Raw genomic sequence first — 23,238 nt, 5'->3', positions numbered from 1 at the left:
GTTAAATGAGAAGCTAGTTATCACACTAGCCAATGCCATTAATAATTGCATGCCTGCCAAGGCTTATTAGACTACCATGGATTATTAGACAAAAAAACCCCCAAACCCGCAAAAACAACACTTTAAAAACAGCTGGTTCCTCAAAGCAACAAGACATGTGTTAGCACTGTGTTTCTGTAGTGACAATCTAATTTATTTGGCTTTAAAATGAAAGCTTGGGTTATAATTTAAACAGTTCCCCTATTTGTCAGATCCAGACATTCATATCCAACGTTCTCATTGCTTTGCTCTGTAGTAGGGATCCAAGTTTTCTGCTGCATTCCTGGAGATTCTGACCGGTTAAAGAATGCTTACAAGTGTACCCTGCTATCAACACTGTGAATGAATGAAGCTAAAGGAGTGCAGTTAGATGATCAATGAATCTCTCAGGGGGACATGGCCCGATGCTCTGCTGTAAGTGCTTAGCAGAAGATTTATGATGCAGCACCAAAATCAATGGGCGTTTTGTCACTCATTTGCGCAGGTGCAGGAAAAAGCCATAAATGAAGTTTTCCTTAACATGTTTTAAAAGAACACTCTAATCTTGTATAGTTTAAAATGAATCAAGTCCTGAAATAATACAGAGCATATTTAAGAAAGGACATTCTGGTCCTTTCTGATAGATATCTTCAGAATATGTTTCTTTTCTCCTTCCCCCCTTTCTTTTCTACATTATTACTACAATGTAATATTTTCAACGACAGGAAATTTAAAGTGAGCCATAATAAAATACAATCTACTGAAAGCCAACTAAACAAGGTCATATGTACCACCACAGCAGTAAAACAAGCAAGGTCCTATTCTAGAATCAATCACAAGGTTTGCCAGTTTTCAACACACTTACCTCAAAGCTGTATTCCCATTTACCTATATACTGACAAAAGCAAATAAATTTCACATGCAGTTAAACCAGGACTCAGAAAATGTCTTACTGTTAATACTCATCTTTCCACAATCACTTCTTTGAGAATGATACTAGTCCTCAATATAAATTAGAAACACTACTCACTTATCTGATTACATTTTCATGTATACCTGCAGACATTTCACATTTCCAGCAACTAAGGGCGGATGATAACTTACTTTTCTTTGAATCTGACATACTGAAAGCCTTTAATACACACAAATAATGTCAGGGCAATTTTTGCTCCTTCACAGGATAAGTGGATTGCAAAAGCAGTTGCCCACCATAGTCGCAATTATCATTATCTGCTACAAAGGGTAACCAATTTTTGTCCATAGATAGACAAACGGCCACAGTAAGTACCATTGCTTCAGATAAAGCACATGAATTCATTTCAGTCCTTTTCATAATTTCAGTGAACATGGGGGGGAAGATAAATTGGAACAATGTCTGATCTCCATGTTTAGGATTTAGGATTTCTATTCATTCATTTGAAACTCTGAACAGAGCATATTCATATAGTGTCTGTATGAATTATCAGGAATACTGGCTTTTGTTAAGTTCTTGGGTGCTCTGTCTGCTCCAGTTGTACACATTTAGGTTCTCTTCAGACACAAATACAATGGGAGGAAGATGGAGCATCTGTTCCTCCATGTACCAATACAGAGCTGGCCTTTCATTGTCTCTCTCCCCTGTCTTGTCTGATTATACAGCAATCATGGGGGCACAAAGATCTTGAGAAGCTAGCTGTCTTATTTGGATGAGAGACAAGAGGAGGTGTTGAAGAACTCTCTTCTCCCATACCTCCATCGCCAGGGACCCTGAAATGGAGTGGAGTGTTGAAGAGCAGAAGACAGGGCACAGCATCGAGGGAGTGGGATTACTAAATCTGAGTAGAGTTTGTGAAGGGTGTGGAGTCTCATGCTTTGATAGTTTCCCATATTGCAGAGGGAGATCTCATGACTAGGCAAACAAAGGAGATGGAAATGTACAATAGCAGGAAAACTGTCTATGTCAGGCTTCCTCAGACTTGGCCCTCCAGATGTGTTTGGCCTACATCTCCCATGATCCCTAGCTAGCAGGATCAGTAGTCAGGGATGATGGGAACTGTAGTCTCAAAACATCTGGAGGGCCGAGTTTGAGGAAACCTGGTCTATGTACTCTGGGGAGAGAAGGAAGAGGTGGGCTGCTTGCTCAGCCCTAGCAGGTGAGGGGATACCATTTTTGGGCATTTGAGTTGGGGCAAGAAAGAGGTACCAGGCAGGCATGGGCAGTACTTGGATTTAGGAAGTGATAGCAAGAAGGACCTGCAACAAAACATTGCAATGTGGAACTGTGTTCAGGGTTACAGCCAGTCATGTGCTTCTCCAGGATATTGCTCTGCCCCTGCAGACAGACAGTGTTCTGTGGCCAATGAGAATATTCAATCATCACTGGGCTCTTTTGTGTCCTTCACCCTACCCTTAGGGTGTTTATTCTAGAGTATGTTTACACTTCTGCAAACCTTGAGGTTTCCCCAAGTCAGCTGCTAACTCTTGCGAGTGGATGACAGCGCATTTTGGTACTCCTAGAGTGAGCCTGTATTTATTTGATTTGTTGACACCTAAATAATAGTTTAGAGCATGGCCACTTAGGATCAAACTTATATTACAGATTTCTTAACCCATCAGCTATTAGTATTTATTATGAGTCCTCTGTCTTCCATATGCTCACAGTTCAGCTTGAGGAAAACAATTTTCATGCTTCTTCTTTAACCCAAAGCTAAATTTCTATGGAGGTTTGAACTTTCATCAGTAATAAGTTCATAAAAGATGAAAAGGGATCGTTTTCCCCCATTTAAAAATCCATAGTCACATTTTCCTCATGGAAGCAACAAGCAACAGAAATACTTCACATTGGTATAATTAGCAATGCTAGAGATATATTACAAATTGCTTCATCAAAGTTTTGACTGTCGGGCTGTTGCATGCACTAAACCAGCACAGTGAATTTCTAAAGAGTTTATGATCTTTCATATAACACAAGAGGAGTGTGTGCTTTGCTGATACAAGAAATGTAAAAGCTCTCTCCTAAAACTTGCATATTCTTCAACTTGGAATAGCTCTAAATTGTCAACAAAGAGTAAAATAAAGCCCCAAACATCCAGATGCAGTAAACAAACTAAAAAAGGTTAAAATTAAACAAAGAAACTTTCTTGCATACTGAGAATTACTAGATCATTGAGAAGGGTGGTAGCATAGTCTTCTGGTTGACATATTGTATAAGTATTTTTACATGGGGGATTCCCCCCCCCTTTAGTCCCATGGAAAGGTTTACCACCTCAGATACTATTTGTGAGAACCTTGAACTTTTTCAACCAATATCCTACTACATGACTGAACATTAGTTATGTTGGACAAAGTGGAATCAATTAAAAAAAAAAAAAGCAGGCATTCTCTAAGCCTTCCATTCAACATTAAATTCCTGCTTGTAACTTCTAAGTTTTATACACTAACAGTATGAAATATTTATGGCATTCTTTCACCACTAAGGCCAACGGAACTGGCAAATTTTAGGCAGCTTCCACAAAAAGTCCTCAATCAGAGGCAATTAAAAAAATAAAGCACACAGACATAAGCTATGTAAACTACCGGTAAATGCAACTTTCTAATCTGCAAGTTTCACTGCCCTCTCTCCCCATTGTGACCTTTCTACGAACTGTATACTGTGTTCCAGATAACACAAAAGAGTGCCTCAAGAGCAAGGCAATTGAAATTGAAATGGGAAAATGAAATGGGTGACATTCTGCTTATTCTGCTTTTCCACTCATTTTCATTCAAAAGCAAAGACGACAAATTGGGCTCATTCATTTTGTTTTGTATTTGTTTTCAAAACAATTGTACACCCCTGTTCCCTTCTCCTGTCTTTCCACTGTGGAATAATAGCAGCTGGGGACACAGATGATTTAGAATAGGGAAATACCATAGAAGGGTTAAACCCACCCCGTGTTGCAACTCTGATCAAAACTGGCACTCCCCTCAGACCCTTAAAGAGACAGGTAGAATGATGAATCTTCTGTGTCATGTCTCTTTTGATCCTCAGTTACACACAAAATTAGCTGTAGCATTTAAATGAATCAGAATTAAGGTAAAAGGTAAAGGTACCCCTGCCCGTACGGGCCAGTCTTGCCAGACTCTAGGGTTGTGCGCTCATCTCACTCTATAGGCCGGGAGCCAGCGCTGTCCGCAGACACTTCCGGGTCACGTGGCCAGCGTGACAAGCTGCATCTGGCGAGCCAGCGCAGCACACAGAACGCCGTTTACCTTCCCGCTGGTAAGCGGTCCCTATTTATCTACTTGCACCCGGGGGTGCTTTCGAACTGCTAGGTTGGCAGGCGCTGGGACCGAACGACGGGAGCGCACCCCGCCGTGGGGATTCGAACCGCCGACCTTGCGGTCGGCAAGTCCTAGGCGCTGAGGTTTTACCCACAGCGCCACCCGCGTCCCTGAATCAGAATTAAGAGTGCTTAAATTTGGCAGGATTATCCCAGTATTTTAGCTATTTGTGTTGCTCAATAAACAAATAACTATGCAAAATACTAAGCAAAAAGGGATCCTACAGCTGTGCTGATGGGGAAATTGGATGAAAGTTTTAAAACCTTATTTTCATAAGAGTCGAATCGAACATTGCAGGAGCAAGTTGTTTCTGCAACAGAACTTCTTATTCTCCTTTCTCCACGCTTTGCAAATCTGCCCTGGAAGACCACTCAACCCTCTAGAGCAGGGGTGGCCAGCTCCCAAGAGACTGCAATCTACTCACAGAATTAAAAACTGGCAGTGATCTACTCCCCTTTTGCGGGGTTCAGGTGAGGGTTGTTCAGCTTTTTTTAGGAAGGGAAGCCTTGTTTTTGGGGAGTTCAGGTAAAAGTTGTTAAGCTTTTTTAGGGAGGAGCAAAGCCCCAATTTTTGAGAATTCAAGCCTCAATTTTTGAGAATTCAAGGAGAACAGCCACCAGCCACTCACCAACAAATCGCTAGGGAATAAAACTGAGTAAGCTCTGTCTTCCGTTCTGAAGATCATGCAACAATGGAGGGTGGGGCCAGATTCTATTTTACCAGCGCTAAGGAAAGGGACCCAGTGATCGACCACGATCTACCCAAACCTCCCGGGGATCTACCAGTAGATCGCGATCAACCTGTTGGACATCCCTGCTGTAGAGCAATTTGGGGAATGCACTGCACATGAGGAAGAGAAGAAACGCACGGTCCACTGTGTCTGCAGTTATGTTTGCATATAACTTCTATTTCATTTGTGCACAAAAATCACTGGATACAATACATAATGTATGAACACACTACCGTAAGAACAAGAAATTTGCTATTTATTGTATTTTGAAGCACAAATATGCAGATAGGGTGTGGGGAGAAGAGAAAACAAAACAAAAACCACAGCTCACCAAAGCACATATATAGCAAAAAATTCAGTGTTCATTTCCAGTCCTTGAAAAGTAAAACTGAAAGCTCTATCTATCTATCTATCTATCATCTATCTATCATCTATCTATATCTATCTATCAATCATCTATCTAAAGCTTAAACCCAGGACAAATATTGCAAAAGTGAAAAAATAATAATTGATAGCATCTTTACAATCAAGCAGCATACATTTCAGCATGGAGTAGCTGCAATTTTTATTAAAATTATTTTACGTATGAATGTAAATTAATAACATTATAACAAAACTTACAGATTAAAGTAATGACAAGCTGTCTTCTTAACAGAGTTCCTTAATATAGGAGCTGAGCCATAAAATATTTCTTTTTTGCTGGCTCCATCTAATGGCCAACACAGATTTTACAAGATGCTTCTACACGTTTTTGCAAGCTATTAAAAACAAAAAAGCCCTCAATCTACAGCAAAACATGTTTTTGATTAGGCATTTTTTTGTGGACAATTTCTGAACATAGGATTGTATCCATTTTTTATTATGTTTGGGAGTTAGGCTTGTTGAAATAAATGGGCCGTAAGTTAATTATGTCCATTTAATTTCAATTTGTCTAACCCAAGCATGAGTTAGTTTCAGCTGAACCTAACATTAAAATATTATCAAATAAATTTTACAAATGTTGTAAAACTAGCAGTTTTGCCGACTTTTAAAAAATCTTACTGGATTCATTATATGAAGTTTCGTTCACTAATTGATAATATATCAATGTATTTCCATCTTAACAGAACAATAGTTCTTAACTGAAAAATATTCTCTGTTAATGGGTGACACATATATCACAGAGATATATTCTGTGGTGTGAATATGTATTTTTCTAATTCACTGAGGAAAAGTTGAATTCACAGGCCAGAATCCAGTTGGTCTTACTAGTGCTGTTGTTCCAGTGGGAGACATCTTTTAACAGAGGAGGAGATGGTACTATTTTTGCAGACTCCCCCCTTCTCCTGGAGCCCACGCCATCGCTTGAAAATATGCACTGGGGGAAACTTCGATAACAGGTTTTATGGGACCATGAAGAGGAGGGGGAGTTGGGAAAATCGTTCTCCTCCTTTCAAGGGCTGCCTCTCTCCATAGGAACCTATTCGGATTCTGCAATCATCTGAGGCCCTTTTTCTTGTGCCTCCTCCATGAGAGGTTGGGGGGGGCAACACAAGGGCCTTTTCGGTAGTGGTTCTCCACTTGTGGAACCATAACTACAGAAGAAAAAGCATTTTTATTTAAAAAAATAAATCCGCTGAACATTTCAAATACAGTGGTATCTCAGGTTAAGAACTTAATTTGTACTGGAGGTCCGTTCTTAACCTGAAACTGTTCTTAACCTGAGGTACTACTTTAGCTAATGGGGCCTCCCGCTGCCACTGCGCCGCCTCCGCTGCACAATTTCTGTTCTCATCCTGAGGTAAAGTTCTTAACCCGAGGTACTATTTCTGGGGTAGCGGAGTCTGTAACCTGAAGCGTCTGTAACCCGAGGTACCACTGTATGTCGTCAAAATGGAAGCACTAATCTGAACAGGAGGACCCCAAAAATGTATTACTGAACTGGAAGTTAAATAAAAAAAACAAATGCAAAAACCAATCCCAACCCATCCAAAGAAGTTACTTGCACCCACAAATGGTTTGTATGGAAAATTCCCCTACAATAGCTCAGATATTTATTAATTTTCTAACATTTATTCCTTGCTTTTTTCCATTTTGGAAAGTGGCAGAATACATGACATTCCTAAGAGGTCTCCCATTTAGGTACTGACCAGACACAGGTGTGGTTGGCTTAAGCAAGGTATGGCCTTATCATGTGCTTTCAGAGAGGTGATATCAGTGCAAACACGGTCTACTGAGGGGATATTGGGCTGCTCCACGCAGATACAGCACTTGACTTTAGAACACAAGTTCATTCACCTTGTGCCTTTACATGCTTTAAGAGAGTGAATGATGCCACTGGTGGGTTTTTCAAATCATATACAGGTGCTGGTTGAATGAAATGTTCTTCTGTGGTTGTGGGAACTTTCATATGAATTCAATCTGCAAATGGTCTATGCCCACATACACAAACGCTACCAGCTGATGCTATCATTGTCAAGTGCAAAATACACTTGGGTGAACTAGTTCAGTGAGTACATTCAATTGCTGAATATTTTCCTACAAGCTACATTCAAGTATTTGCAAAATAATGACTTGCACTGCTCTGACTAGTTCTACAGCTTTCCAATACCCATATACTTCTTATAATATGCCTTCTTGCAATGATGAAACTCTATCATCATCTTCTCTTTTTGCATCTCAAATATTCTACTGCAGCCGTATTTATGGATGTACAATCATGGATCGAGTCACAGTAATTTACGGTACTGCATATTTTATCGTCCTGTATATCATTCCCCAAGAATGAAAGCAGCCTTGGAATAATGAGCGAGGGCTTGTATATTATTGGCATGTTGGGAAGCAGATTACTGCAGAAATTATAAGTTTCAAAAATTACTATATAAATCTATTTTCAAGGTGAACTAGAAAGTGTATTCCCCCCCCCCCATTCCTTCTGCACTCAAGCTTGCAGTTCAGTCATTCTCTAGCACCAGCTGCTGAAAACACTTCTATTTGCAATCTCATCATGTGGGTATATGAAAGATATAGCCCAAATGGTGCCTTCAGTCAATTTAAGAGCTTGTCGTGGGATGTAGGAGAAATGTCAGTCTTGTACATAGGAAGGTTTAGGGCCATTCATAGTAAGTCAAAAGCACTGTCTTCCACAGTCCCCAAAGTTATAAGAAGACTATAATAGACCCTGGGGCACTGGTAAAATTTATACCTAGTGACTCACTGCCATTAGAAGATGGGAGCACTAAGATCCACTCCTGATGTAGTTTCTGAATAGTTGAGCCCAACAAAGAAAACATTACAATGATAAATTATCTCTCTTTAGGCATTCAAAACAGCGTGTGTAGGCTAGAAATGGGAAGGTAAAAATCCCACCCCAAGTTCCCTAGTACGTTGTCTTATTTCCTAGCCTTTATGTATTTTGCACAAAGGTCCGAAAGGGGGATTCTAACTGCATTCAGTTTATCAGAGTTAGAATTCTCCCTGCAACTGGGAACCCTGGTTGGAATCACCCTGCAGAGCTTCATGATGAACACTTGACGATCAGGAGAGGAGGCGGCTGAGGTAGTAGGTGGGTCTACAGAAGGCACTCCAAACAGAGATGGACCTAAGGTCTCTTGCACGCGTGGCAAGGAGCTGTATCAACACCCCCCCCCCCCGGACCAGAAATTCAAAAGTTTGCTTTTCATTGTCTTTCATGCTCTGCCAGTGAACAATTCTAATAGTGCACAGATGTGCAGGCTCCTAGCTACTCTGAGCCCTTGGCAGGATCCATCCTAATCAGCCCCTGGTTACGACCTGGACTCCAAACCTCCAAACACAATTTGAGCTCTCACATATGTGTGTGTGTGTGTGTGTGCAGTGGCGTAGCGTGGGTTGTCAGCACCCGGGGCAAGGCAAGTAATTTGCGCCCCCTAACCCGTGGATTTGCGCCCCCTAACCTGTGGATTTGCCCTAACCGCAGATGTTGCGCCCGGTGCGGCTGGCCCCCCCTGCACCCCCCACGCTACGCCACTGTGTGTGTGTATATATATATATATATATATATATATATATATATATATATATATATCATAAGTTACAGTTTCTGGATCTGGATCTGAAGTTGGAAAAAGGACTGAAAACTTCATGCCAGATGCAACGAAGAAAATGTTCCTGACCAAAGCCACAAACTTAGCTAACTGAGCATCAGCTCTTCTCCCTTCTAACACAGCATTGCCACTTAATTTACTATTTTATGTATACCTGCAAATGCATAAACATTTCTCGTTGCTTTCTTTGATCACATGACCTGCACAACTGGCCTACCAAGCCCTACTAATTTTACCATGATGTGTGCGTGCATATATGCACACACATACCTTGGACTTCGTATGCACATACTCAACCAATATATACCTCGTCACCACACTTAACTGTGTTAGATGTATCCTGGAAGATTTCAAATTAGTGTGGCATCGGGAGTTAAAAGTCAGTGGTGGGGTGGTGGGTGTTTTTCCTAGATATTCTGAATAAAGTTGAAAGGCTCATAGGTCTGTGGACAAATTGCAGGAAACACCAAGCCCAGCCATGGCCAAAAGATTTTTTGCCAAACTGAAAGCAGCAACACAACTTTAGCTTAAAGGCTTAATTCTAGGCCATGTGACAAGTTTTGCCTGTTCGTCTTGAGAACATGATTAGTAACAGTACGTTTGGTTTCCTTCTGTGTTTGAATAAATACCTCAGCATCATACTCCCAAAGTTGGTTTCCTCTCATGTGGTGGCACTTTAACATGATCACAGGACCATTGAGTCTAGACACATCCAAACACAAATCATCTGTACGAATCTCCTTGTCAGCCGTGTATGAAAATACCTGGAAGAAATAGTTATTGGCATTATTTTTTAGAAAGTATGTATTACTAGAGGACTTCCCACCCCACTCTCACCCCACAATAACACCCTCTCCTTTTCACCCTGTGCAATTACAGAGTCCCATTTTCATCTTCTTAATGCTGTTTCTGAAGCTACTTCTGCATTCTGTTCTGCACCCTCCTGAGCCCCAGTCAGTATGAGCACTGATTAGGGATTATGGGAGTTGTAGTTCAGCAATATCTGGAGTGCCAAAGGTTAGCCTGCTCTGCTTTTGAAGTGTCACTGGTTTCAGGAAACGTGGGTTTTTTAACTGCTGAAATTGTGACTGCTTCGTGCCCCTTTTTAAAATAAAAAACACACACTATAATGTGGAAGTATAATCATCATCATCATCATCTCTTGCACTGATGGAACATTCGGCTTAGCACTACACTGAATCCTGGTAGCAATATCACCACAATCTTCTGTTCTTTGTTCTTTGTTCTTTAGGGAGTAAGGATGGTGAGAGGAAGATAAGAGAAAAGGGGGGAGGGGATATACGTACAAGGGAGGAAAAGTTATGAATTCCACACTGCCAGATGGGATTAAGGTAGTCTCAGGTCAGAAAAACAATGAAGACAAATTAAAGCAACCTATATGGCAGCTATTTTAATTATTTACAAGACTCCCAATTACTTAGAATTCACCTCCCAATTGATTTAAAGTATTCTAATGAAATCTACAGGAAAAGTGGTTTCTCTTAATTGTTGAAAGCAACCTTTCGCCAATTAATTGTTGAAAGCCTTTGGCAAAGCATGCAAATTGAACTTGATTGCATTACCAATTAGGGAATGCATGCAAATCATACTAAGTTACCAATTAGGGTGTTTTAAAAGGGGAAAAGATTATTAAAAGCAGATTCAAGCATGTTTTACTTCCACATGTTCTAATATTTAGATACAATGCCCTAGAGCTTTTCACAAGGCATTTTTACATATGGTTAAACCCAAAATACACATGTGCAACATTACATTGGCAACTAGCAACTGATTTTAGAATGGCAAACACGGTGATGAATGTTACAATTCCTGCCTCATCTTTTTTGGATTTCTAAGCAAGCTATAAGGTCCAGCAATAAGAGAACCTCTATAGCTTTAAACCATGCTGGATCTACAAATTTTGCTTTATAGGGCACTGCTGCCCCCCTCCCACTGACTCCCATGCCCTCTCTCATCTTTGGGAGCCTACCCAGTCAAGGAAGCAACAAATGGCAAAATGAGGTGTTACGTCTGCAGTGGTCTTTGTTCACCTGAGCTTGAATTTGGACTTCGATTCTGAGCCCTGTGTTCTGATTTGATTATATTCAATCATGTAACATGGTCAGGGTGTGGGCTACCGGTATTGGCTCTTAAGCACTGGGCTACGATTCGCAGCTTGGGGGTTTAGACAGCCAATCATGTTGAGAGTGGGAGTGGCCCAAGCCTTCAGAGATATCTATATAGATATATAGATATATGCACAGTTGTTCTGCCCCTGTTTGTTGTTCTTGGTGCCTCAATAAAGCCTTTAAGCCGAATCACTGCCTTAGGTCTTGTTTGAAACAGCTTATACTTCATGAGGTGTCATGCTCCAAACGTTTTGCTGCTCCTGGAAGGAAGGAAGCCACAGCAGGGAAGCAGTGGTTTCTCCAGGAGGTGTCAATGAGTTTTTTTGCAGCTCACTGGGCTGGGCATGCTCAGAGGTGTTGCCTAACTGAGCAGGAGGCTGTGGCTGTACACCTTCCCCTGCCTTTTGGCAGGTGGAGTGAGGCAGAAGAGGATGGGCATACGACCTCTGATACTGGAGGCAGTACATACCAGCACAGCTAGCAACCATTAATAGTTTCCACCCCCATCATTCTGCCCGGACACTGAGGTCCAGTGCTGAGGGCCTTCTGGCAGTTCCCTCGCTGCGAGAAGCCAAGTTACAGGGAACAAGGCAGAGGGCCTTCTCGGTAGTGGCACCCGCCCCGTGGAACACCCTCCCACCAGATGTCAAAGAGAAAAACAACTAGCAAACTTTTAGAAGGCATCTGAAGGCAGCCCTGTTTAGAGAAGTTTTTAATGTTTAATAGATTATTGTATTTTAATATTCTGTTGGAAGCCGCCCAGAGTGGCTGGGGAAACCCAGCCAGATGGGCAGGGTATAAATAATAAATTATTATTATTTTAGTCGTGCCTATCTTTAACTGGTCTAACCACCCCTTTTAAAGCCATACAGACTGGAAAGTGTGGAAAGAGTAATGTGTGTATTAAACACTCGCTTGATTTCACAATTGTTACAATGTGTTCAGTCTTAAAAAAACAACAACCCCAAAATTGTTTTGAAGGTAAAGTAAGCTTCATTTTTACCTGGTTTCCTCCCATACCGTGGCAGTTGAATATGCCAACTTTTTCATTTTCCTTGCGTCCCATGTTATCTAAGCACTGGTTCGTCTCAACATTTCTGATCTAGGTAAAAACACAACCAAGAAAACCAAAGGGTAAAAATTGTTGAAAGATTGCTTAAAATAATAATCCACATGTCACTGAAAAAAGAAGAAAATTATTTAAGATTAGGAACAGCATCAGATTATAGAAACCTGACAGCACAATACTAAAAAATATTTACTTGGAAGTAAGTCCCTCTGAGCTTAATGTGATTAATTCTTTAGTAAGTAAACTCCTTATTGATTAGGACCATAGTCTTAGGCAATTAACAGGGTGGATGTTAGTCGATTAAACAACTAATTTGTTAAATTCATTAAATTATAGCTGCATAAATTTCCAAGTGGGGTAAAAAAGGTAAAAGGTAAAGGACTCTGGATGGTTAAGTCCAGTCAAAGGCGACTATGGGGTGTGGCACTCATCTCACTTTCAGGCTGAGGGAGCCAGCATTTGTCCACAGGCGGCTTTCCGGGTCATGTGGCCAGCGTGGCTAAACCGCTTCTGGTGCAACAGAACACCGTGATGGAAACCAGAGTGCACGGAAACACCGTTTACCTTCCCGCTGCAGCAGTACCTATTTATCTACTTGCACTGCCGTGCTTTTGAACTGCTAGGTTGGCAGGAGCTGGGACAGAGCAACGGGAGCTCACCCCATCGTAGGGATTCGAACTGCCGACCTTCCAATCGGCAAGCCCAAGTGGCTCAGTGGTTTAGACCACAGCACCACTCAAGTTCCCTCAAGTGGGGAGAATATTATGAAAGAAAGAAAAAAGGACACCTTGTTTTTAGATAAGGCATGAATTTGTTATAACAGATACTGTCTTAGAAAAGGCATCCCCTCTCCTCTCTGAAGATGAGAGAATGCTCTGAAGATGATGCCATCTAGCTACAGTTTTTGTAAGTACTTAAAAATGTTTTTCAGCATTAAAATTCAGTGATCCAATGATGTGTGACCCAGGACTGTGTTTTCTGTACAGTGGCCCCCCAGTGACCGAATGTCCTTCCTAGGAAAGCACAACTGGTGCCACAGCCTATGTTATTTCTGTTTGCCTAGGCCTTTGCTAGATATTAGTGTTGGGTGCAACTGCAAATAAGGAGGCTATGGGTTCTATATCGGTAGAAATTGGCAGTTTTAAAAAATTTGCTGTGTTTCTTCTGCTCTTTTGATTGCACAGGCATGTTGTTTTTTTAATGTGTTTTAATTCCACTGCATCCTGCCCTGCAATCATACAATGAAGAGTGAGATGAAAGCACTCTTAATTAATTAATCAGGAACACCTTTTAGGTTAATTAAAATGTTATGAATTGATTAATTAGTTTTGAATCCAATTAATGAATCTATTAAACATTAAGGAACGTTGCCACATGGAAATCTCTTTTCACCCAGTTGATGTACATAATGATTGCCACCTCCCAATTCTGAGATCCTCAGGAGATGCCAGTAGCCCAGTTCATATCTCAGACAGTGGTATACTCAAACTATGGCTTAATGGGAACAAGTAAAAGGGTTGCACACTGCTAAGGAGCTCCTCCCTTGCCATGGTTGGAACCTGGGCTCATGGTTTATTTTCCTCAAACAAAGCAGGAGCCGAAAGTCAAAAACAAACCACTGTAACCACTCATTGTTTGCTTTTTTGGAGATAAATAAACCACAAGCTGGGTTCAAAAGACATAACTAGCTAGACTTTGTCTTGTATTATCCATGGAGTGTTTGGAGGTGTGACATAGGACCTTTTGAACAGAGTGCACTAGGATGTGGAAGAATAAAGAGATACACATGCAAGGCTCCTATTAGCTGCTTTCTCTTCTGGCTGTTTCTTTAGAAGCTGTGCCAGCACACATACATGGCCCAAAAGGCTCCTCCAGCAGTATTTCCGTGTTGATTCCACAGAGGATACAGAAAGCAATGCCCCCCTTCCCCCTTATTATTTGCAAAGCTATTGAACCTTCAACAATAATGGGGGGGCAATCTAATTGGAATTCAGAAGGATTGAATGTCAGAATTTAAAACTGATTTTATCTAGACAATGTAAGCCCTCACTTTTTTCTAATCCATTCCTATTCACTTAAATCCTGTCAGGAGTTGATTATTTCTTTTTCTTAGCTGGAATCATTTGGTATGATTATGAAGTAAACCAGGGGACATCTGAATTATTGGATTCCAGAGGAAAAATAATTAGACACTAAATATAGCCAGATTTTTAGTTCCAGAGTAAAATAGGTGGAGATAAAAAGAATATTTATTTTTTATAATTTGATAAAGGGAAATTGGAAGCGGATATGAAAAAGCGAAGCCAGCTTACGATCTGTTGGACAGGAAAACGGTTATGATAAAGGCGCACAATATTACTGCCCTAATTTATGCCAAGTTGCATTCTACTTATAGGATAATTTTGTTTTTATAATCTAAGATCGCTGGACCAGCATCCCCCCAAATAGCAAAAAATGTGTTGATGAAGCAGCATTTGACAGAGGGTGCCTAAGACTGTGCTATATTAGTCTTTATTGTTATGCCTGTCAGCTATAGTTAGCATTTCAAGCAGGTTTTATCAGAAGGAAACTGCCAGGAGAGAGAATGAGACCAATCTTATATTAAGCTGTTTCGGGTGGGATCAGCTCTTTTCCTAAGTCCTGCTTACCTGGTCCACTTTAGGCTTCCCAGTACCCTAGACTTTTGTGGAGTGAGAATACCATGAAGACGGTCCATCTCAGAAGACTAATAGAGCCAAAACATTGCCCATGACTCTTGGGATTTCCCTGTCACTCAGTCTAGTAATCCTGTTGAGCCCCATATGACCTCAGAAATGGGGAAATGGTCCAGGCAGTTTTCAAGACTGCTCCTGTGAACATCCTTTTACCTGATCGTGGAGTGAATTTAGCTCCTTGGTTATTTGAGAAACTGACAGCAGTGAAACAGCATAGTTCACAATGAAGAGCACTGGTGGGAGAAGACTTGCGATTAATCCAATGGGACACAACCTAGAACTCAGTTTAGAGCCTACTCCAAATGATGGTATAGAAATCTTACTTTCCATTACAACTGCTCAAAAGTCAGTCAGCTGAGCAGTTCAGAGTAGTCTGAGGGCTTAAACATCTTGGCCTTCAGGATGGAGAGGAGGACTGCCCGGTGGCCTGCTGAGACTTATTTGCTAGATAATTTGTGGATAAAGTTGACTGTATCCATTCCAACTTGGGTGCTGTAATTTGAGCAGTGTTAGCAGATGTACCTTTGGCAGCTGCTTATGCAGATATATTGGATATGTTTCAACTTGTGGAGCCTAAGAACGTGGACATATTTCTTGGAAAGATGAGACCAAGACCTTGCACTTCCTTGCTAATAAGAGGTGCCAGGGGAAGACTAGCTGAGTGAGCAGTGGGAGTGGTAGATGCCTTCTTGCAGGTAGTTGTAGCCCTAGCAAGTCTGAAAGAGGTAGTAGTGAAAGTTCTCTTAGTCTTATTGTATTGGGGGAGGGGGGGAATCTAGCCAGTCTCTAATATTCCTCAAGGTGCTCAAAGTCAGGGTAGCTCCAGGGTTTTTTCCTGGATGATATGAATTATCTAGGTCAGGGGTAGCCAATGTGGCCCCCCCAATACGTTTTTAGACTGCAACTCCCATGGTTTGACAATTAGCTAGGTTTGTGGGGGATTAATCTAGATCTAGAAGGCAACGCAGTGGCTATCCCTGATCTAGATCTATTTAAATCTGATTTTAGGTGGAAATAGCCTTGCTCAATTTTGTGGGTGTTTTACATCAGGGGAAATGAATCACTTACTGTTCTGCTAGACCCCCTCAGTGGCTTTTGATAAACAAACACACAGATACATAAGCAAGGCAAAATAACAACAACAACAACAACAACAACAACAACCTGCTGTTCATCCCATTCCCTCTCCCATAGTTTTATTTTTATCTCAAACAACCAATCAGCATTCCCTGCCTACCAAGGATGCTCAGTCCTCATTATGACAGAAAAAAATTCATTTTTATTTTCATAAGTAGCAAGTAAAGAAAGCAAATAAAAAAGAAGGGAAAGGGAAAAATAAATAAATGCTGATGTGAACAACTGAAGTCTCTAGTTTGTAATAACAGACATTATACATTGTGTACCCACTAATTTTAAGCTTTGCGAAATAAGAAATGTCATGATTTTCTTCACTCCTGTTCTCTGCCTTACAAGGGAGGCATGGGTTCTGTTCACTGCAGGAAGCAGATCCAAATAACCACTGGCTTTTATAAAGTGGGTAGAGCATGAGACTCTCGTCTCAGGGTTGAGCCCCATGTTGGACAAAAGATTCCTGCATTGCAGGGGGATGCATCTAGATGACCCTCATGGTCCCTTATGAATCTATGAATATAATCCTCAGAGGGTGAGCAGATGTGCTTCTCTGTTCCTGGAGGCCTTTGGTGCAGTCAGTTTGTTTGTTTGTTTTGCATGACAAACAGACTAAATCAATGAAGGCTGCAACCCTAAACAGACATGCTTAGGCTTACTTCTAAACAGACATGCTTAGCACACTGCATATTTCTGCATAACTGTTATACAGTGGTACCTCTGGTTACGAACTTAATTTGTTCCAGAGGTCCATACTTAACTTGAAACTTGATCTTAACCTGAGGTACCACTTTAGCTAATGGGGCCTCCTGCTGCCGCCACGCGATTTCTGTTCTCATCCTGAGGTAAAGTTCTTAACCCGAGGTATTACTTCCGGGTTAGCGGAGTCTGTAGGCATTTGTAATCCGAGGTACCACTGTATCCTCTATTGCTGCTGTATTTTAAGTTTAGACTTGGCTTTTCCCCTCAAACTTGTTTCTCTCCACTTTCTTTAAAAATACAATCCTGCTGTTGAAGAATGTTGATGAACTTACAAGACTTGCTTGTGTCGATGAAAGTTTTGTGCCAACAGTTACTATTGCTATTCCCTGTACAGCTGGGATGGGAAACCTGTGGACCTCCAAGTGTTGCTGGAATCCCCTGCTGTTGCTAGAGCTGGCTGGAATCCAAAAACACCTGGTTTCCTATCCCTGCGACAAACCTCATAGCTCTATCTGCAGGAGTCTGGGGGGTGGGGTGTCCTCATAAGCTCAGTGGACAGCTAGAAGCTGAAACTGACAAGCAATATTTATTTCACAGCTGCTGCTTGAAATTCTCCTCTTGTTTCCATAGAAACCTCGCACTTATTGGTGAAAATAATGTGTTTTTAATGATTGTTTCGTAACTTCACTTACCTTAGTTTCCCTGAACTGTCAGTTACGTGGCAAAACTCTCATTATTTCACGCCTATTAAGTGTGCCGTTTAAAAAATGTCCTAGAATTATTATTAGGTTTCTTTCTCTAAACCTGGTTTCGACTGACAAGCCTTGGAGTGAAACCTGATCTGGCATTGTAATTTATAATTCTAAAAGTGGAGATGAATGTCATTTGTAAAGCAAATTTAAACCCTCCACTTTTTTAATACATTACTGCCAGATGTTTCAAAAAAAAATGTACAGCATTTAAGAATTAAACAAGATGAAAGTCAAGGGAAGATTACAATAGCAAATTATCTGACAATTTGGACTGCACCAAATCTCTAAATTCTGGTGCCGGGGCGGGGTGGGATGGGACACTTGGAAGCAGATTTCAAAAGTTTTAGCCAGATTCAGGAGGATATCTCATGTCAGTGAACATGGAAATGATTTCCCATGACTCACAACGCAAACAGATCTTTGGAGAGGAGTCTAAGCAATTGATTTGTCTAAAGCAGAAATAAAAGCACTCCTTTTATAGTTACGGCAAATATGCAATGCAAATTGTGATACTGGACAACCATCTTTGTTTAGGTTTTTGTATTGTATCAAGAAAGTGAAGATTTTTTTTGGGGGGGGGGATATAATCCTTCAAGTCACCTGCAATTTCTCCTCCTGTTCTCCTTTCTCAAACTTTATGCTTGGCAGGAGGAAGGACTGAGGAGAGCCTCAGGCATGAGACACTCTAGGATGAACTGGGAGATTTAGCTCTAATCCTCTCACGCAATGAGAGAGAGAGTTAGGATAAGCACACTAGCTCTGCCCTGGCCTCCACACCATCCAAGAAGAGTTTGGATTTGATATCCCGCCTTTCACCCCCTTTAAGGAGTCTCAAAGCGGCTAACATTCTCCTTTCTCTTCCTCCCCCACAACAAACACTCTGTGAGGTGAGTGGGGCTGAGAGACTTCAAAGAAGTGTGACTGGCCCAAGGTCACCCAGCAGCTGCATGTGGAGGAGCGGAGACGCGAACCCAGTTCCCCAGATTACGAGACTACCGCTCTTAACCACTACACCACACTGGCTCTCAAGAGTTGGAAGGATAAATTCTACAATGAAGAACATTTTCAATGTGTGGAGCCCCCTTTCACACATTAAAACCTTGATTTCCCAGGCCTCCAAATTACACAAATCACCTACACACAGCTTCCGAAGTTACTCCTCCAACTTGTGAAGAGCAACACTGATATTGATAGTGGAGTTAGAGCTCATACACTCAACCTTCTTCTCCCTCATCACATGAAAAACAAAATGTTAACATATTTTCAGAAAATGTTACTTAAAAGTTACCTAAATGTATAATATTTAAAGTGTCAAGGGCTACACAGGGAACAATTAAAAAGCCTTGGGCTCATTTCAGATTTTCTTTTTTTTTAAACAACAACAACCAAAAACCATCCTTATGCAAAATAAATAATTCATACCTCTCCAAGGGAATAATATCGTCGGGGAATCTGGGAGTCTGGATAGACATTTTCTAGGTACCATGAAAACGGTTTGCATTTTAAGTTCTCTCTCAATGCTTTTCTGACTGATACGTCTCCATAATCCACTTTGACAACTCCTGTAAAAAAAAAAATTCAGAGGAAAAATAGTAATTAATATTCATATTCTTTTAAACCATCCCCAATGACAATGAGTAGTTAATTACATTTTTTAAAAAGCTTACAGTACACTAATGATATTCCCAATTTACCTACCTCCGTTTCCCTATTTTTGTTATTGTACGTGCATAACTTTCAGGCAGGCACTTCATAAACAAATGTTTTATTTATAGATTGAATATATTATATTATAGATTGAATTCCCCATTTGTTGGGGGGGGGGGGAACAATTCCCTGTATCTGCTGCAACACTAAAGTGTCATGAAATGGAGAAAAGATTACTAACTAGCCTGCTATCTTAAAAAAGACTTTAGAAAAAACTTTGCCTACATGCACATTTGCACCGCAGTTGCCAGTACTGTTTAATTTCTTATCTGGAAAAGTGTTACAGAAGTGATGGTACCAGCATAGACAGGCAATTATTGTAGCCTTTACACCATCAGGTGTTGTCAGCATAAATGAATCAGTTCTTTTTACATTTATGTACGTTTCACCAGATCAGTCTTCTGACAGTTTGTGAACCCTGATGAAAAACGAAAGTATGGCAGATACAATTGTAGACTAGCTGAGCTAAGGGGAGGAGGAAAAAATAAATGTGATGGAAATTGGAAAAGTATATATGCACGTGGTTGCTAGTTTCATACTGTTAGGTCAATAAACAAAGATGCAAGGAGCATGCATTACTGAAAGATAGCTGCAGATGCATGAAGGCTGTTATCACCTTAACAACAGCTGTACAATTTCAAGGGCTCTTGACCTGTGCAACATGCTACACACCACTGGTGCTAGATGCTAGCCACACTACAGTGTAGAAGCTGCATGTGTATGGCTAAGAGCCCTTTAGAGCTGACCTTGTGGCATACTGACCATGAACAGGTGGTTTGGGCAGCCTCCAGGTAACTGCCATCACATTCATTAAGCCTGCTATAACTGTTCCCTATATATAATCAAGGCATAGATGGCAGCTTTTTGCAGGCCTTTTCTTATCTTGTGAGCACTGGTTTAAATCATGTATTAGGAGGAGGCCTGTCATATGAAAAAAAAGCGGCATTTGATAAAAAGGATCTTGCAATGTACTTTTCAGTGGTATCAAAGTGCAAGGAATAGTTAATGTAACTTACTCCCCTTTATTTTCAGAAAAAGGGCATATATAATTTATTTATACTGCAATCTGCAGTGCACAATTTAAAAAACCACACGGCGTCTATCACAGCACATTACAATTGCTACAGCAGGCAGAAATATCATTATGTGGTCAGTCGAGACCTGCTGCAATTTCTAAGTGGTTCACAGGGGGGAAAGTTTGGGAAATACTTGCTTTTTTGCAAAAAATAAAATAAAAAATGGTGGGCGGAACTGTTTTCAGCAGACAACAGTTGCCTTTCTGGTTTCAATAGGAACAGTGTTTCAGATTTCTAGTGTCACTACTTGGAAAGCCTGAGTTAAATGATCACAAGGCACAGATGAATTTTGAGGGAGACCAAAAAGCAAACTAAAAGTATAGGGTTTTTTTGTTTTTGTTTAATTAACAATATCAGCTTCGGTAAAGCTAAGACTAATTAGGTTTTTTTCCCTCAGCTCTAGTTAAAAGAGAAATTAACTGGTAGCTTAAATACATTTGATGAAATGCTGACTTTTACACCCAGCATCCAGCAGGTGGAACTGTTTTCCCACAAAAAGCCAAGACTCAACACTATATAAATCTTTCGATGAATTTTCAAATAGAATAAATCTGTTCCCAGCAAGGAATGCAAAACCCACAGAGAGAGAGACTCTCACACAAAAATGTTCACATCTTACTCATGTGAACAGGGGTTCAGTGAAATCAGTATGCTAAGCTGTGCAGATGATTTTATCTAAATTTCAATGTTGTTCTTCGAATGAAAAGTTTACTGTCATCATATACACAAACATTTACAGATTTTAGATTCAAATATTTAGCCTTGTAAATGCTATTAATAATGATGCTTTGGACAGTGTCAGACAGTGCAATCAATAGGCAACAGTGGATGCCCACCTGACCCATACAGCTGCTTTTCATGCTTCCTGTATATTGCGTGTCAAAGCCCCACACAAGAACACAGAATTTTAGGTTAATGTTAATGGGCAAAATTTAGCCCACAACTTTATTGGTTACAGAATGTGAGCAGTATTGGCTTAGGCATTGGCATCAACAGATTATATGTGACTCCTGCCCGCCTTGCAGGGCGTCTGGTAAGGGTAAATCACCAGTAGGGAGAGCCCCACCAATGTGGATCGACTTGAGCATCCCCTGGGTTCCCACTGGGGTCGTGGCATGGCGCTAGCCCCTCCCTGGGCTGCGGATGAGATCCACACCCCTGGATTCCTTTAACGGAATACCCTTGAGCACGGAGGGGCAGGTGAAGGCCGCACCTCCCTTCCCCCACACATTGCTATTCCAATGCCTAACCACCAAGCCTTAGAAAGTTATGACGATTGCTACGAAGTCAACAAAAACCAAGTGGCCAGTGCCAATTTGCCAAGTGGTAAAAATCCTACCAGGTCCCTCAATGGTGACCAACCAAAGTCCATAGCAAGGCCAAAGGCGCAACCTGAGAAAGGGCGGGAGGGTGGGAGATCCATGGCGCGAGGCTGAAAAGGGGCAACTCAGCATCATGCTGTGGTTTAAATTGGCCCTGGCCACTCCCCCAAGCCACCTGATTGGCCGCTTGGCTAACTGGCATACCCGGGCCTCCCCAGCATAAGGCGGGATGCAGTTCCACCCCCCACACTGAGAGGGAGGCTTGGTGGCTCGCCTGCAGAGGTAGAGCCAATTTGTGCAAAAAGAGAAGTAGCTTCACTATGGAAATGTGTGGGCATTCAAATAGATAGGGCTCATCCATTTGAGCATAGAGCAGACACATTGCACTAGGAACACACACAAAAAGATATGCACACACGTCAGTTGCTTATCCAGCATGGCTGCTTAATCATAACATCCAAAGCTACTCTGAAGACTTTATGCTGTCACCTCTGAGCTCTCCAATGATGCTGCTGTTTGCCTTTGCCTATGCCAGCAAAATAACACCTCAGTGAAAGCTCAACAACAACAAACAAGCAAATCCTGATTTAGGTGTGTTTGAATGATGCACGGTTGCACACATGCAAATAGCACTGAACAAGGAAGTAGCCCCAAAACATCCTAAAGACGTCATGAAAAGGGGTGGAGCAGGGGTACAGCAGGCTAACACACACACACTGCCAACGTGGAATGGAACTTATTGGCATATATTGTGGAAAAATATGTTCAAATATGAATCTTCGTGGGGGGAATTAATTCAAGATTTATGAGGCAATGGGACAGAATTAATATTATTAAGGGACAATCTGAAACTGACACGGTTTGGAAATAGACAGAGAGGTGAGGGTAGAAAGGTTCAGGCATTAATAAGATGAGCGATGGCCTTGCTGTAGAATGTTAATTCAATCATGTTGGAACTCCTCAGGTTCATATGACCAAATACATTTTGAAGTCTGAACAGTACCTAATTGCTGTGTGACTCAGAACTTATTCTGCAGCTCTATATCCAGGTTCTAGAGTCCCTAAACCTGGGTATTTAGTACTATGTCCACTCCTACTTATTATCTTATGGGAGAGGGTGCAGGATATTTGTCAGTTCAAAGGTCACATTTCCTCATTGGCAGCCTTCTGAAAGCAACAAGCCAGTGGTGGTTGGAGTCAGAAGCAGACACAAGCAGGGCAAAGAATGTTACAATTACAGGACAAGCTTACTTCTATAAACACTAAGACATCCCTCTCTACCCTCCATCCAGACAAGCAAGAAGCAGAGTTCACAGACACGTTCCAGCCAGGCAAAACCAATCAAGGTGGGTGCAAAGGAGGACCAATGAGGGTTGTAACTAGGAAGTGGGTGTAGCCTGGGAAGAGTCCTGAGGGTCAGACCGAGACATATGGAGGGCCACATTTTGTCCCCGAGTCTGTAGTCTCCCATCTCTGCCACAAAATGTCAAGTGAAAAGTGGCCCTGCAAAGCAGAATTACTATGCAAA

The 23,238-nt window shown here is 41.3% G+C and overlaps 1 protein-coding gene across 2 annotated transcripts in view; it reads right to left on the bottom strand.

Annotated features, from left to right (window-relative positions):
• GALNT13 (polypeptide N-acetylgalactosaminyltransferase 13) overlaps window positions 1-23,238 on the bottom strand; it is a 151,640-nt gene that overhangs the window by 15,145 nt on the left and 113,257 nt on the right. For both annotated transcript variants that reach the window (XM_077936298.1, XM_077936301.1), the window contains exons 9-11: window positions 19,028-19,167; window positions 12,244-12,342; window positions 9,741-9,875 (exon numbers count right to left, since the gene is read on the bottom strand). In XM_077936298.1, the coding sequence (XP_077792424.1) occupies window positions 9,741-9,875; window positions 12,244-12,342; window positions 19,028-19,167 (374 nt within the window). The remainder of the gene's footprint in view (window positions 1-9,740; window positions 9,876-12,243; window positions 12,343-19,027; window positions 19,168-23,238) is intronic.

Source organism: Podarcis muralis, chromosome 1, assembly GCF_964188315.1.
Source record: "Podarcis muralis chromosome 1, rPodMur119.hap1.1, whole genome shotgun sequence".
Taxonomy (NCBI): Eukaryota; Metazoa; Chordata; class Lepidosauria; order Squamata; family Lacertidae; genus Podarcis; species Podarcis muralis.
This window is presented reverse-complemented; position numbering and strand designations above follow the sequence as displayed.